The following is a 14436-nucleotide window of genomic DNA, read 5'->3' as shown; positions in this document are numbered from 1 at the left end:
ATCTCCAACCTCCAAATGCCTTCTTCCTCTTGGAACTTGTCTCCCAAGGGCCTGGTGTTGCAAGAGGAGTCTGGAACCTTTTCACCTGGGAAAAGTATTGCTGCTCTTAGAGAAAAGCCACTTGGGATGGGGGTAGGCCCCAGGGCAGGAGGCCAAGGAAGCAGACCTTGCCTTTCATCTGGGTCATTAGGAATCCTCAGGGCAGAGATAGTCTAGTCCAAGAGCTTGGGGCCAGGGAACTGGTCCTGAAGTGTCGCTTTGCCTGAACCATCTTTTCCACTCATCAGCCTGAGACCATGAGAGTTGTCTGGCTTCCACAGGGTTAAGAGCATGGAGCTGGAGCTGGTGCCAGCCTGCCTGGTTCAAATCCCCAATGCTGCTGCCTACGAACTTGTCTGTAAACTGGGGTCAACAACAGCAGCTCTACCTCACGTGGTTGTCACAAGGATTAAATGTATTAATATTCTTAAAGTGCTTGGATACCACTTGGCATATGTAAGTGCTAAATAAATGTTTGTTTAATAAATAAGCGTTATATATGCTGGAATGTGATCACACTTCAATTTTAAAATTAATCTTTCATGAAGTCTTTTCACAAACTCCAACTGGCCTCATCTCCCTTAAATACAAAACAGTGATGTTTTAAGGCACACTTATGCAAATAAATGCCCCAAATTTTAACACCACGGGCAAAGAGCTTCTATACATGCACGGAGAAATGAAACGAATTCAGAACCTTTCAGGTGCAAGTGAAGACATTATCTGCTCATGTTTTAAAAGTGTAAAATAGAATGTTAATTTTTCAGGATGTTTACATTCTCATTCCCTTATGTCCCAACAATTCCCTATCAGTGTTTAAGGCTTAACCCTTCCTCTACCCTTAATTTTCTCCCACAAATTGTCACTGTAGTTCATCTTTAATATGCATTTGGATTCCTCAATTTAAAACTATATTAAGGTAATGGGTTCTAAAGTACAACCAGGCTTATTTTTAACTGCGTGCAAGAAGCTGAAGTACTATGAAAAAAATCAAGAATTGTACTGCTCCACTATGAGACTGCAGACCAAAATAGACTAGCCCTGGGCTCTTCACCCTGCCACCAACTATAATTAGCTTGTCTACAGCTAGAAGGGGGAAAAAAATTACCACGTAAGGTGCTGATAGAACAACCCATTTTTATCCTTTCAGATCCTCCTTTTGTGGGTAAGCCATCCTGTGTTTTGCCTGCATTTGTTAAATCATACCCACTCTCCCCTCTGATACCCATCCGGACTATTACCATCATTTTGACAATGCAAACGGAGTTACAAAAGCTCACATTCAGCTCTTCCCCTGGGAGTGCTCGCTCTTACAGCCTTTTCCCAGCCCCACCTGTTTAAGTAACGCAATTTGGAACTCGCCACAGGGCATCTTCATGAACAAGGAATGGTGCCCTGCCATATTCCTGCCCCAGGAACTGAGGTAGGCAAGAAGGTGCCAGGGGAACCACCGTGCATTACAAAGAATGAAATCCCAACATACTTTCTTTGCTGTCGATATCCTGATATGTCTAGAAGGGTTTTCCGAGGGAAAGACCGAAAGAGCTTCTGCACCTGCTGTTTCCATGACAACAATCTTTTTTTCTGTGTCTCTGTAAATGCCTGCAAAAACAAACAGGACTTTTAAATGGGTGACACAGCCTGGCATTAGAGGGAGAAACATGCAATTAATAGGAGAAAACATTGAAGTCTCTGCAGTTGCCATTTCTTCACCTGTTTCTAACCTGGTCCAAACAGTAGTCAGTTTAATTTGGGAGCTGCCTACTTTGAAAATTTAAATTATCTGACATTGGAGGTGCTTGGTAAGGTACATGCATCAAACTGTTGATAACCCTTATTTTTGGTTATATTTCTGGCAGATCCATACCCACATTCCCCCTCCCTCCTGACTCTACTCCGGACTCTATTAACCAAGAATGAATTGCAAAATTGATTGGTGAATACTCTGGGTTTTGCAGACCCCCCTGCATGTTCATAATCAATGAAAATTCTCAACCACTCCAAAAATCAATCTGCTTGATGGTGTGTGGCCACCCTAGAGTGGTCTCCAAGGTGTCAGAGAATGGACTCTATTCTCTGTGTTTCAGGACTTTGTTGAGAAATCTCTAGTTAATGGGTCTCTTGCCTTACAAAAATCCCAGTGTGCCAGTCCTGACTTAAACCTTCTCTAAAGTTTGGGAAAATATGTAGGTCTGATACCTTCAGAACTCTTTTCTAGTAAAACTGGTGTGTGTGTTTTGCCTACTGCCCTGTAACAAACTCTTATCTATGTTATAGTTCCTTTTGCATTTAGCTTTTGTACTTGCCACAGACTAGGAAAGGACTTTACGTGGGTTGGGGTCTCCAAGGCAGGAACGCTCAGATTCATGATATATTAGAATTAGCCAAGGAGACAGTCAAAATTCAGATACATGGGCTCCCTGCCACAGGCCCAGAGCCTGATTTAGTAGATCTGAAGGGGTGTCTAGAGAGTTTGTGTTTGTAGCAAGTGCCCCGGTAATGCTGCTGCAGGTAAAGCATGAACATCGGGTGTTCTAGGTGGTGAGGACACCACGTCACATATGAATCCCCTGCCAAGTGCCTAGAACTGTAACTTAGAACACGTGCTGTTGGAAATCCATGTGATTTGATTGATTCGCAGTAACAAGGATGGAGAGAAGATTCCGAAGTAGTTTTGTCAATAAGCCATGAATTCCTTTAAGTAGTCATAAAATATTACTCAGTAACAGACTAAATGACCAGTTCCCATAAAGGAAACATTCCTTAAATGGAGAAGAAGAAATGACAGCTTAATTGTCCCCCAGTGATGCTTAATCTTTAAGGACCTAAATACCAGGAGAGCTCTGTGGACAAAAGCAGAAGAATGTTAATCATGTGGCAGAAACGTCATTGAGGACTTACAAACCCCTTCTTCCCGGGTGACCTTAGCCAGATGCCACTAAGAATACGCATCAAGGCAGGCTAGGAGGCGAGGGCGTGGCTCTCCTCCACAGTCCTGCCCATTGGTTGGTGATGCTCCCCCTGCGTGTCCTGCTACACATGAGGACCTCTGAAATGGGGCGAAAGGCGAGCGTTTCTGCTGGACTCACACCGAGAGGGGATCATTTCTGCTTTTGACTGGCTTATTCAGCCACATGTTGTGTGAGGATACGTGGGCATGCTGGTCAGGGTGACCTGGGGAGGAGAGTTGTGGGCCAGAGGAAGGCTGTGGATGCAGACGGGCAGGGCTCGAATCCCTGCACGCCTTTATGCACGCCCCTCTACACAAGACTCAGTGCCTACTAGAAACTGAGGATAATCTCTCTCTCAAAAGGATGATGTGAGAATGAAATAACACATGAAAAACACTTAGAATACCTGGAATGTGCCTCACTCTTAATAATGGTTCAACAGATGCCACTCACAGGTGTCACACTGGGGTTTGGTTTTGGACTGCACAGACCGGCCGTTTGGTGGTGGTAGACGGTTGTTCATCACATTAGACATTCAGTATGACCTTGCACTCCAACAACAGCACACAGCAAATGACTTCACGGTCTCTAAACTATGATACTGAGCTGATCTGGAGTCAGCCTGAAGGACAACTGGTCTGAGTTTGCAAGAGACAAAGGAGTAAAGGGCTCATTTCATGGATGTGCTTCCTAAGACACCATTATAGACATGACATCTTCCCCGGTGGGAAACAGCACCCGAGAAGGTGGGAATGTTGGTGCCTCCACAGGGAGGGCAGCGCCTTCCCTGAGCACCTCCGTGGGCGGTGGGGTTCCTTTCCTTCAGAGCTGCAGATGGGAGCCAGCCCCTTAGCAGTGCTGAATGAGAGTGGGGGCAGTTCTCAGTTGGGGCTGTGGTGCTTGGTCGTGGCTGGCTCCAGGAGTTTCTGAACACTGGTTCCTGACCTACAGAGGAGTGCTCAGTTACAGGCGATCGGCATTGGCTATGATGCCCAATATCTCACTGCAGCCCCAGGCTGGGCTGGGGAGCAGCTTCCTGAGGGGCCTGGAGGGGAAGGGAAGGCTTCATGCCCAACAACTGCCCAGGCACCCCTAGTCGCCACTCCAGAGTTCTGGCCCTCTCAGGCCTAGACCAATGCCTCTGTCTGGAGGAAGATGGCTATGGTATCCCAGTGTACGTGGCTGGATGAAAAGGCTCATAAAGAGGCAAGAGCCATTCTTCCCAGAGCCACCTCAAGACACAGTGAAGTGCCCAGAGGCCTGGGATTATCACTCAGGAGTCAAAGTGACTGGCCTCAGAAATAAAATTCAGAACTTCCCTCTCCTTCCTTTCATGACTCTGGGGACTCGGTCCCTCCATCCTGGGGAGGAAGGGAGGTGTCCTGGCCCAGTTAATACCTTCCCTGCTCCAAGCCAGCTAAGGAACAGCATGTCCGGGCTATGAAAGGGCGTCCTGTCTCTCTGCGCCCGGGTGAACCTTCTTCCAGGATGGAGGCTGTGCGCCTCCACGGGGCCTCACAGGCAGGGCGTGTTCTGCCCACACAGAATAACCAGAGGCTATGGAAAATTATTCAGACGCTTTTCCTCTCTCTCAAACTAAAATCATAAAAATCCCTGAACAACATTTTCCCTTCCAAAGCGGCACGCAGGCCCCTCCATCCTGACTTGAACTTAGCAAGCAGACACCTCACCAGCAGCTTCCTGCCTGGGGCCTCCAGCCATGAGAGGCCCCTCTGGGCAATCAGAGGAGATCACTTGGGGCTGGGAGGTAAAGGGGAAAAAACAAAACCAGAGCCAGGATACCCAGGGAGGACACGCAGGACGGCGGGAAAGCGATAAGCGTCAGGCCAAAGTTTCAGGGCTGGCGAGGGACAGTTAGGAAGCCTGTGGATTGTTTGGCATGGGCGGATGGAGGACTCATTATTTCTGTCTCAGGGGCTCAGCTGTCTTGAGGCAAGGTGGACAGTACCTTGTCCTCCAATATCAATGCTGAGAGCAGGCGTGGGAGAGGAAGCAGAGTTCGGGTTCGCTTTTATCAGAGGCTGAAATCCTCCCCATGCTGTCTGCCCCAACCCACCCACAAATGTCCTACTTCCCAACAAAACACGGAGCCCTGCAGACATCGCTCTCTTCTGCCTCCTTACGAACCGAGTCTCTACCACCAGGACTCTCGCTTGCCTTCCAGGTTTCAGTGTGGAGAGGATTCCTCCATGGAAATGCCCTGTTCTGGCTCCAGGTTTGGTGCCCGCTGCTGCTCCTCTGTGCTCCGGGGAACGCAGGGATGACCTTACCAGAGGCCTTCTCATCATGGCTGTGATGGCCTGTTGCTTTCTGTCTCACCCCTTCTCTCACTACTGTAACCTGCCTAGTTCGGGACAGGGACTAGCTGCTCAGTAAGTATCTATGGAATGAACGAGTTGTAACATTCTTCACTGTGTTCTTGCCTTCTCTTCCTTTGTCGCTTTTTCCTGGCCAAAACAAGTCCAGTGTCAGGACTGGAAATAGAAAAGGATTACTCAAGGCTTGTGGGGAGAAGGCCTTGTCCCTGAAACAAAGTCACAGATAAGCCTTCAATACAGGCTTTTGACAGTGTCTGGGTGCTCTAGGGAAGCCATTAAAGAGGGAAAAAAACATTTTTATTTTCAGTGAAAAGTCTAGTACTTTGGTATAGTTGAACATTTCAGAGGATGGCATGTCTGAGCCCCCAACCTAGGCGGCTGGTCACCGTCGTCACACTGACAGCTTTGGCCAGAGCCGCTTGGGCACGTAAGAATCCATATGGCCAAGAGGAGAAACTGCAAAAATGAGGGTCTGGGGAAGTGGGGAAGGGGGAGCTGGGATGGAATCCCAGAGGACAACTGTACCCTTGAATGTGAAGTGTGGGTAGCAGATGAGGGCCCTGAGAACTGAGTGAGACCTTCAATAGCCCAGGGCCCATGCAGCAGCTGGGAGGGTGAGAACGTGAGAGGGAAGTGGAGAAGGGGCCTGGCTGCTGTGCTGGGCATCTCCCTTCACCGGAGCCCACTGGACTCCTGGAGTACCGGCTGCCAATGCAGCAAAGGTGAGGAGGCCTGGGGCCTTTATTATCTTTTTTTTTTCCCCCTGAGACAAGTCTCACTCTGTTGCTCCCACTGGAATGCAGTGATAGGATCATAGCTCACTGTAGCCTTGGCCACCTGGGCTCAAACCATCCATCCTCCCACATTGGCTTCCCGAGTAAGCTGGGATTACAGGTGTGCACCACCACACCTGGCTAATTTTTTTTTGTTTGTTTGTTTTTGTAGTGACAGGGTCTTGATATGTTGTCTAGGCTGGTCTCAAGCTCCTGGCCTCAAGTGATCCTCCCACCTCGGCCTCCCAAAGTGTGGGGATTACAGGCATAAGCCACCGCCCCAGCTCCTTTACCATCTTATTCTCCCATTGAAATCCTACAAAAAGACTTCGCCACCATAGGTTTATCTGGTCCCAAGTTTTCTCTAGTCTAGGCCTTGCCTCTGTAGCTCTTTGTGGGGAGGGAGGGGTGCCCAAGGAGCCACTGGAATTTCAGGTCTGAGGTGCAACTCCCTCTCCCTACATGCCCCTCAGGGACAGCCACCGGTGCAGATGGCTGCCTAGCCCCGCCATGCCCAAGCATCTGTCTCACTCTGTATATGAAGACTATGCCTGAGAGTCTGGTAGGCACACCTGCAGCCCGCCTCAGGCCTCCTCCAAAAGGATATATAGCAAATATGATTCCTATAACAATCGCAAGCGCGCACACACACACACACACACACACACACACTCGTTAGTTCTTTTATGGGCTCTCTTTCTCCCTTCCTCTCTCCAGTTCCCTGAGCTAAAAGCCAAGAGTTCAACACAAGATTTTTAAAAGACTTGAAAACGCCCAGGGCCAAGCAGCAGGGCTCGTGTGTTATCCTGCGAGGCTTGGCCACCCGGGGCTGCTTCCCCAGCCAGAAGTCGTCTCAGGCGTTCGCTGCACATCAGAGCACTCGGTCTGGGCAAATCTTTGGACACCAAAGTAATGTTCAAGCTGTGTTTGGGTTTGAGGCTGTCATAGCCTAGTTCTGCCTAACCTATTATTAATAACTGTCCACCACTCAAAAACAAGTTGTTGGAGACTAAAATGATCACATCACAGAAACTCTGAGAACCTTTTCTAAGCAATAAAAACAAAAAATTGGTTTTGTAAAACCTGTCACTACTCACCTCATGAATTAGACACTTGTCTATGAGCTGTAAATAGGAACTTATATTTTCCTCATCGGGTCTGGAGACCAAAAGCTGTGTGCACACTGTAATTAAAAAGAAAAGATGGATTAGAAAAATGCACCCCTTTCTAATCTCTGGGACCTGACTCTCATTTCCCTTCAGGACCAACACTCTGAGAGGTATGTGTGTCTGCAGCTTTATGTAAGGCTCACAAAAAACGCCAAGAGGCTCCTCATTCCACAGAAGTCAAAGGCTCAGACACCGTGGGAGCCCTTGCCTTGAGAAGCCCCTTGGGTTAATTCCAGTTGTGCCATTCTATGTGAAGCCTTCTGCAATAAGACACTTCGTGAGAGGAAGAACACAGCAGTGAATGGTGGCGTCCTGAGCTCCATCTTTGAAAGTGGCTCTCTGTGAGGGGCTTCAAAAGCATCCAAGACCCTGACACTGTCAGAGAGAGCAGCCTCCGTGATTTTATGAATGAGCGCGCACCCCTCGCCAGGTGCAGAGGCAGTGGCGTTTGTGTTTGGAGGAACGAGCTGGCACCTCCTGGAGACGGGGAGGTGCGTGGGTGTGCACATGTGCAGGAGGCCTGCTACTCACTCCTCGGAGGGTTGCTTTCTCAGAGTGATATGCACATTTATGCACACATAGGCGCAGGCTCACCTACACACTCAAGTCAGTGCTAATGAGGATGGAGCAGAGTTAGTCTGCGGGTAGAGTACACACACGCACTGGCTTTCTCACCGCTACGTTACTGTGGCCCATTCTGGTCTCATCATATAGGTGACGATTCCCCGACTTTCTTAGTCGTGTTTACAGGGCCATGGTGGAGATGGGTGGACAAAAGGAGTCAACCAGAGAGTAAAAAATGTCTGACACTCAAGGAGACCAAGCTTGAAACCTGGCATCATACTTCATTCCTCCCTGTCCCTAACCCTGCATGGCCGTTCGGTCACACAATCCCATTTATTTCTTGCCTTTGCATGTACACTTTCAGTATAACATTGTTTGTCATAACAAAACCTTGTAAACCACCTCACTGCCTATTAATTGGGACTTTGTTAAATACATTACGGTTTATGCATACAGTGGAATAGTATGCTGCCTTTAAAAAAACTTTGAGATGGTGCTATTTGTATTGATAGAAATATTGTAAGTATATATACTTTTAAAATTTTATTCTTTTGTTTTGTTTTGTTTTTGAGAGACAGGGTCTCACTATGTTGCCCAGGCTGATCTTGAACTCCTGGGCTCAAGTGATTCACTTCAGCCTCCCAAAGTGCCGGGATTACAGGCATGAGCCACCGTGCCCGGCTATCGTATTTTTCAAAAACCCATCAGCCTGTAGAAAAGAATGTAAATAAGGTCTGCGTGTGTATAAAAGTGAATATTCATGTGCTTATGTATGATGATGAAGTTTCTGAAAGGATATCCCAAAACTTAATAGTGACTATCCCTGGGAATGAGGATGGCAGGGTTTGGGGTAGGGGGAGGGTGGGTTTCCACTCTCCACCATTTTGTTAATTGGAATTGTGTATGCTGAGTGTGGATTAGGGTTACAGTTTCCTTTAAAGTAGTTAAAATATAAAGAGGCAGTGCCACAGCAGTGTGGGTCTCTTAAGAAGTAGGGCAATGTACCGCGTGTTCAGTAGCTGTTCCACTTGGGCTTGGCGGAGCTGTGTCTTCACCCATGGGGAAATCTGTTCTGATCCAACACAGCTAAGGGGTGGGTGGGGGAGAGTGAGGGCCCACCCTGGCCATCAAGCTCCAAGGGAAGCTGTGAGTCATCTCTTCCACCAGATTACTATGAATTTAAGTCTTTTTTTAGGACATGCCTTAAGGTGGGTGGTGGAAGGGTGGGAGTTGCTCTTACTGCAAACTGGGTTTTTTAAAATGGTCTGAAATATTGGACAATAACAGAGAAAAAATTGTTTTCCCCTTCCAAAGGAAAAGTGCTGGCATTACCACATGTTAGAAAATAATCAAGATGTCTTGTAAGACACCAGATCAAGCATAAATTATTCTAATGGTGGATATTTTCGAGGATATGGAAATAAGGGTCTGCCCCAGAAAAGGCAGAGGGTAGCCCAGGTAGAAAGGGGCACTCTTACCCAAAGGACCATGCTGTGGATTCTACCCTCCCCGACAGGCGTGCACCCAGCATGTATGCTTGGATGGTCTGTGGGAAGGCCTAACTTTAGATACTGGTGTCATCACTCAAGTTTTGCACCACCTACTTATGAGGCATCTACTGTAAGCACTGTGCTACAAGCAGGGTATTGAGTAGCTATTAAAAGTGGTCTGACTGTGCTGCAGACTAATGAAGATACAGTCAAGCAAACAGGCAATTACAGTCTAATGTGAACTGGGCTAAGACAAGGAAAGTAAAGGGGGACGTGGGGCAGGTGAGAGGGGGTACCTCACCCAGCCCAGTGGATCAGCAGGCTTCCTGGAGCATGTGAGGACTTGGCTAAGACCTGGAGAAGGAGGCTTGACCCAGGTGAAGGGAATGGGGTGAGGAAAAGAGTGTTGTAGGCAAGGCTGTCCCATGTGGATGTGCAGGCTGTGCACTACACAAGTGCATGCCAAGGTGAGTGCTAGCAGTGCCGTGTCCACCCAGACAGGGCACCATCTTGTAATTCACATGAAGGATGAAGGCTTTGTATAAACTAGTAGGGGCCTAGGTTCTAGGCAGAGGGGAGATATGTACAAAGGCTCAGAAGCCAAGAAAATATGCAAACTTTTGAGAACTCAAAGATACCAAGTCTCAAAGATATAAAGTCTATATCTTTGAGAACTCAAAGATATAAAGTCTATATCTTTGAGAACTCAAAGACATAGAACTCAAAGACATAAAGAGTATAGAATGGAGGTGGTAAGGGCTGTGGAGGTAACAAGGAGACACCAGATGACACATGACTCTTTAGGTTTGGATTTTGTCACCTAAGAGCAGAGAGAACCATCACATGAAACTCTACCTTGTTCTATCTTGAGCTGATAAGAAGGCACAGTGGTAACTATGTGCATGATGGAGAGACTGCAGGGTTCAAATTCCAGCCCTGCCATCAGCTGTGTAAGCTCAGGTGGGCTAATTAGCCTGTGTGCCTCAGTTTCCTCCTCTGTAAAATGGGATAACTTGGGGATTAAGTAAGCTCTATAGGTAAAGCATGTGTCTGCTACAGAGGAAAAGTTAAACAAATGCAAGCTATTCGTACTAGAGCATTTCACACGGCAGGCCAGCCGTGAAGAGAGAATATAAACGCAGACACGGGAGAATGAGAACAAAACAGTTCCATGCTGGGAATTCTCCAAACCCTGGCCACATCTGAGAACACTTTCAGTGGTGAGGACAGAGGCCACTGCTAAGGCTGGCATCTTTCTGCACAGGGAGATCTTTGGGCTCTGGCTAAAGGCGTCTGTGCCCCTTCAGTTTGTCACTCATTTTCTGCCACTTTTGCTTTGGGGAGAGGGTGAGATGCTGAGTGAATGGTTTGGTCCCGAAATCATCTTTTTCGGAGTCCTTCCCACCTTCCTCCTGCAGGGGTCCACTGGCCCAATGAGCACTGTCATAAAAGGGCTGGCATCCCCTGGTCTGAGGGAGTTGGGAGAGAAAGGAGCCGGGATTAAGGAGCAGGTCTCTGGGGGTCACAAAAGGCTTAACCTCTCTGAGCTGCACGTTCCCTATCTGTAAGATGGAGCTAATGATGTCTACTTGGACAGGGAATTTATCCAGCACCCAGGGGAAGCCCCCAGGAGCCTGTCGCTCTGGTTAGTGGGATCCGAGAAGAAAAAAGAAATGGGCACATCGGGCTCTACCTTTCCCCATGACGCGTGTGAACTGCCCGGGGAGGTCCCCCTCCGGCAGGGGGGCGACGGCCAGCTCCCCATCGCAGCTGCTCAGCTGGTGCGGCTGGAGCCCCCCACTGGCCCCGGCCGAGGGAGTGGCCGTGGCGCCAGTGGCTGTGGCCCCATCTTTGCAGTCGGGGCTCTGGCTCTCGGGGCCCATCAGTGAGGGCTGGCGCGGGGCCTGGGGCTCCCGGGGGCGAGCCTCGGGCGTGGTGCTCGGGGAGCCGTAGGCCTTGATGGGAGTCAGGATCATCTGGTGTAGTTCCTGGAGCGGGACGCGCAGGCTGCCCCCCTCGATGATGTCCTGGACGAGGAGAGCAGGAAGACCTCCGTTAGGCTCAGGAATAAGGGTCGTCCACCCCTGTACCTGTCCTCCCCTGCCCTGAGCTCGTGGATTGGTGGCTGCTGGTACCCTCATCAGGATGTTTTTGGGAAAAGGGACCACTTCCATTTCATCATTCTAATATTGGCCCAGGTAGAAAATTGGAAAATACAGACAGGTGTAGTGAGGAAAATACACACCATCAGAAAATCCCACTATCTAGAGATAACCACTAAAACAGTTTGGTGCATTTCCTTTTCTGCCTCCCTCGGTGCATTTCTGTAAAATGTGGTTATACATTTTACAGTCACACGCTTTGGAAGCTGTACAACAAAGTTGGGTGACATGATGGCTTTGTGTCCTGTGTATGCTTTGTTCTGGATGAAATAGCCTGTTCACACCTTCACTTAGTCCACGGCACAAGCAGCACAGGGTAGTGATTAAGAGCAGAGACTCTGGGTCAGAAGCTGGGGTTTGGATTCTTGCACTCCCATGTGACCCTGGGCAAATGGCTTAACCACTTTGTGCCTCAGTTTCCCTGTGTACAAAATGAGCATATCGTAGCTGCCTCATTGTCTTTAGGGTTCCCCAGGGAGTTGACATCCAGCAACGAGATAACTATACCATGCCAGGGGCTGTGGTATGGGCCGGGGCTGCTGTAAGGGGAAGCTCCTGGAGAGGGTGACACTGGTGCAAGGACCCAAATGAGCATGGGCATGAGGATCCTGGGGAGAAACGCTCCAGGTGGAGGGCACAGCAAGGGCAAAGGCTCTGAGCGGGGAGTGTGAAGAACAGCAAGGAGGCCTGCGATGGAGCAGGTGGGCAATGGTGTCCCATCAGCCACCTAGGCCTGAGCCTGGAGGCCTTGGGCCGGGGCAGGGATGTTGGAATCTAGTCTAAGATGGGAAACCAGGGAAGGTTTCGAGCAAGGGAGTGCCAAGTTTTACAAGAATCATTCTGGAGAGGAATATGTATAGAACTGTAATATAATATACACATGTCTTTATGTGTTGTATAATAACATTGGATCATTCTGCACATATAGTTTGATATACTGGGCACTACTTACTAAAAACAGAAATAAAAGTTGATTCTGATAGGTATTTCTCTCTGTGCCAGATGCTCAGAGGCCCAAACACTGTGGCTTGGAGCATGGCTGGGGCTCGGGAGCCTGGGACCCTGCCTGGCATGGTGGCTGGGGTGGACCCTCTGCAACAAAGCTGCTCCCCCTGTGTTTGTGCACATCAAGGTCTTCCTAGGACCTGGAAAGGACATTGACAATCAGGGTCCCAATTATTTATGAAGTATTTAATTTTTCTTTCTTTTTTTTTTTTTCTTTTTGAGACAGAGTCTTACTCTGATGCCTAGGCTGGAGTGCAGTGGCATGATCTCGGCTCACTTCAACCTCTGCCTCCTAGGTTGAAGTGATTCGCCTGCTTCAGCTTCCTGAATAGCTGCGATTACGGGCACGTGCCACCATGCCCAACTCATTTTTGTATTTTCAGCAGAGACGGGGTTTTACCATGTTGGTCAGGCTGGTCTTGAGCTTCTGACCCCAGGTGATCCGCCTGCCTCAGCTTCCCAAAGTGCTGGGAATAGAGGCGTGAGCCATCGCACCCGGCCCAAAGTATTTAATTTTCTGAGAGCTCAGAATAGCAAGGACATTTAAAAAAGCCTGATGCATGAGTATCCAATCCATTCCTGGGGTCCTCTCTTACACTTGCTCGATGGTGTCAGGGAATGCAAACATATGAAATGTGATAATTTCTGCACCCAAACATTTCCAATCAATCCATCAGAAAAAGGAAAGCTGAGGACGGCAGCCTTGGATGTGCCTGTTTCAACTGTGGGCAGCGAAGAACACCAACAGCCACACCCTGTCGTTGGCAGGAACCTGCTTTGTTTGGCGGGGAGGGGTGGGAAGTGGAGCCTGGATTATGCCTTAGCCTAGTTGGCACGAAGGGTTTATGAAGGAAGTGAAATTTTAATTAGCCACCAGAATTGTCTCTCAAACCTGGCCAGGGCCACTGTTCAGCCTATTTTAGGGGAGAAAGTCCCTTTTTCTCTTTGGAGAGTTTCGCGTCTGCCACCTTCCTTCTACACATGACAGATGTCTCTGCAGCAGTCAGGCATGCTCCTGATCACTCCTTCCCTGCTGCCCACAGTAGACCCGGCCCTTTCCCAGCATCTAGACACCATCATGTGATCGGCTTCCTTGACTTGACCTGGTGATGTGACCAGGGCAGGCACAGGAAGGTGAGCTAGCTGACCCATGCCAGGAGAGCACCTACCACCTTTTCTGATCAGACTGCATGCTAACAAGGGGACCCCTGGATCCAACCTTGAGGTCCTTCCAGTGGCCCAACCAGCCCCTGGGTTGTGGGGGACACTGACCTCCTTGTCCAGCCCCTGACTAAGGAGGGGAAGGGAAAAGAGGGATGAAGTTTCCCTATGAAGAGGGGCTAGGAAAGCCATGCTGGGGTGATCACATGGATCCCTGCGGTGCCATCCCATGCAGCTGCTGTCAATGGGATGAGCAAATGCATGCTTGGGACACTCTGTCAACTGCACCAAACCCCTGCCTGCTCTTGTCACATGGCAAGAAGGTTTCTCCAGCTAGTAGTGAGAGGAGATTTTGGATATGTGAAGAGACTTCAAACAGGAAACATGCATGCTCCATTCAAATCTTATCTGATTCTTCTATTGGAGGCAACCACACCAAAAATCAATCAATAAATAAATGAAAACAAAAATCAAAAAAGAAACCAAAGACATAATGAATAATGTTGGACACTTTCTATAAAATATAACTTCCCAGGAATCATGTAGAATTTTGTTTTTCCCTCATAGACATCAAGCCATTGTCTCAAAGATAACACTTGGCTTACCACCAGTTAGTTCATCCCCTGATCAAGCTGGCATCAGTAGCATGGCACTGTGACTCAGGTCATGTTCCTGACACTTAAAAATGAATTCCTGAACTCAAAACAGAGTGCCCAAATTGAGAAGGAACAGGGAAATGGCCAGAATGGAAATCAATCTAGCACCTTTGACTAACTGTGAGAA

The 14436-nt window shown here is 48.6% G+C and overlaps 1 protein-coding gene across 5 annotated transcripts in view; it reads right to left on the bottom strand.

Moving 5' to 3' along the window:
• The window catches only part of SAMD4A (sterile alpha motif domain containing 4A), a 227596-nt gene that overhangs the window by 21376 nt on the left and 191784 nt on the right, over positions 1 to 14436 (bottom strand). For all 5 annotated transcript variants that reach the window (XM_007986735.3, XM_007986741.3, XM_037983999.2 and 2 more), the window contains 3 exons: positions 11019 to 11352; positions 7200 to 7285; positions 1523 to 1641 (listed from right to left, as the gene is read on the bottom strand). In XM_007986735.3, coding sequence (XP_007984926.1) covers positions 1523 to 1641; positions 7200 to 7285; positions 11019 to 11352 — 539 coding nt within the window. Of the gene's footprint in view, positions 1 to 1522; positions 1642 to 7199; positions 7286 to 11018; positions 11353 to 14436 lie in introns of those variants that run through there.

This window comes from Chlorocebus sabaeus, chromosome 24 (genome assembly GCF_047675955.1).
Source record: "Chlorocebus sabaeus isolate Y175 chromosome 24, mChlSab1.0.hap1, whole genome shotgun sequence".
In the NCBI taxonomy this organism is placed as follows: Eukaryota; Metazoa; Chordata; class Mammalia; order Primates; family Cercopithecidae; genus Chlorocebus; species Chlorocebus sabaeus.
This window is presented reverse-complemented; position numbering and strand designations above follow the sequence as displayed.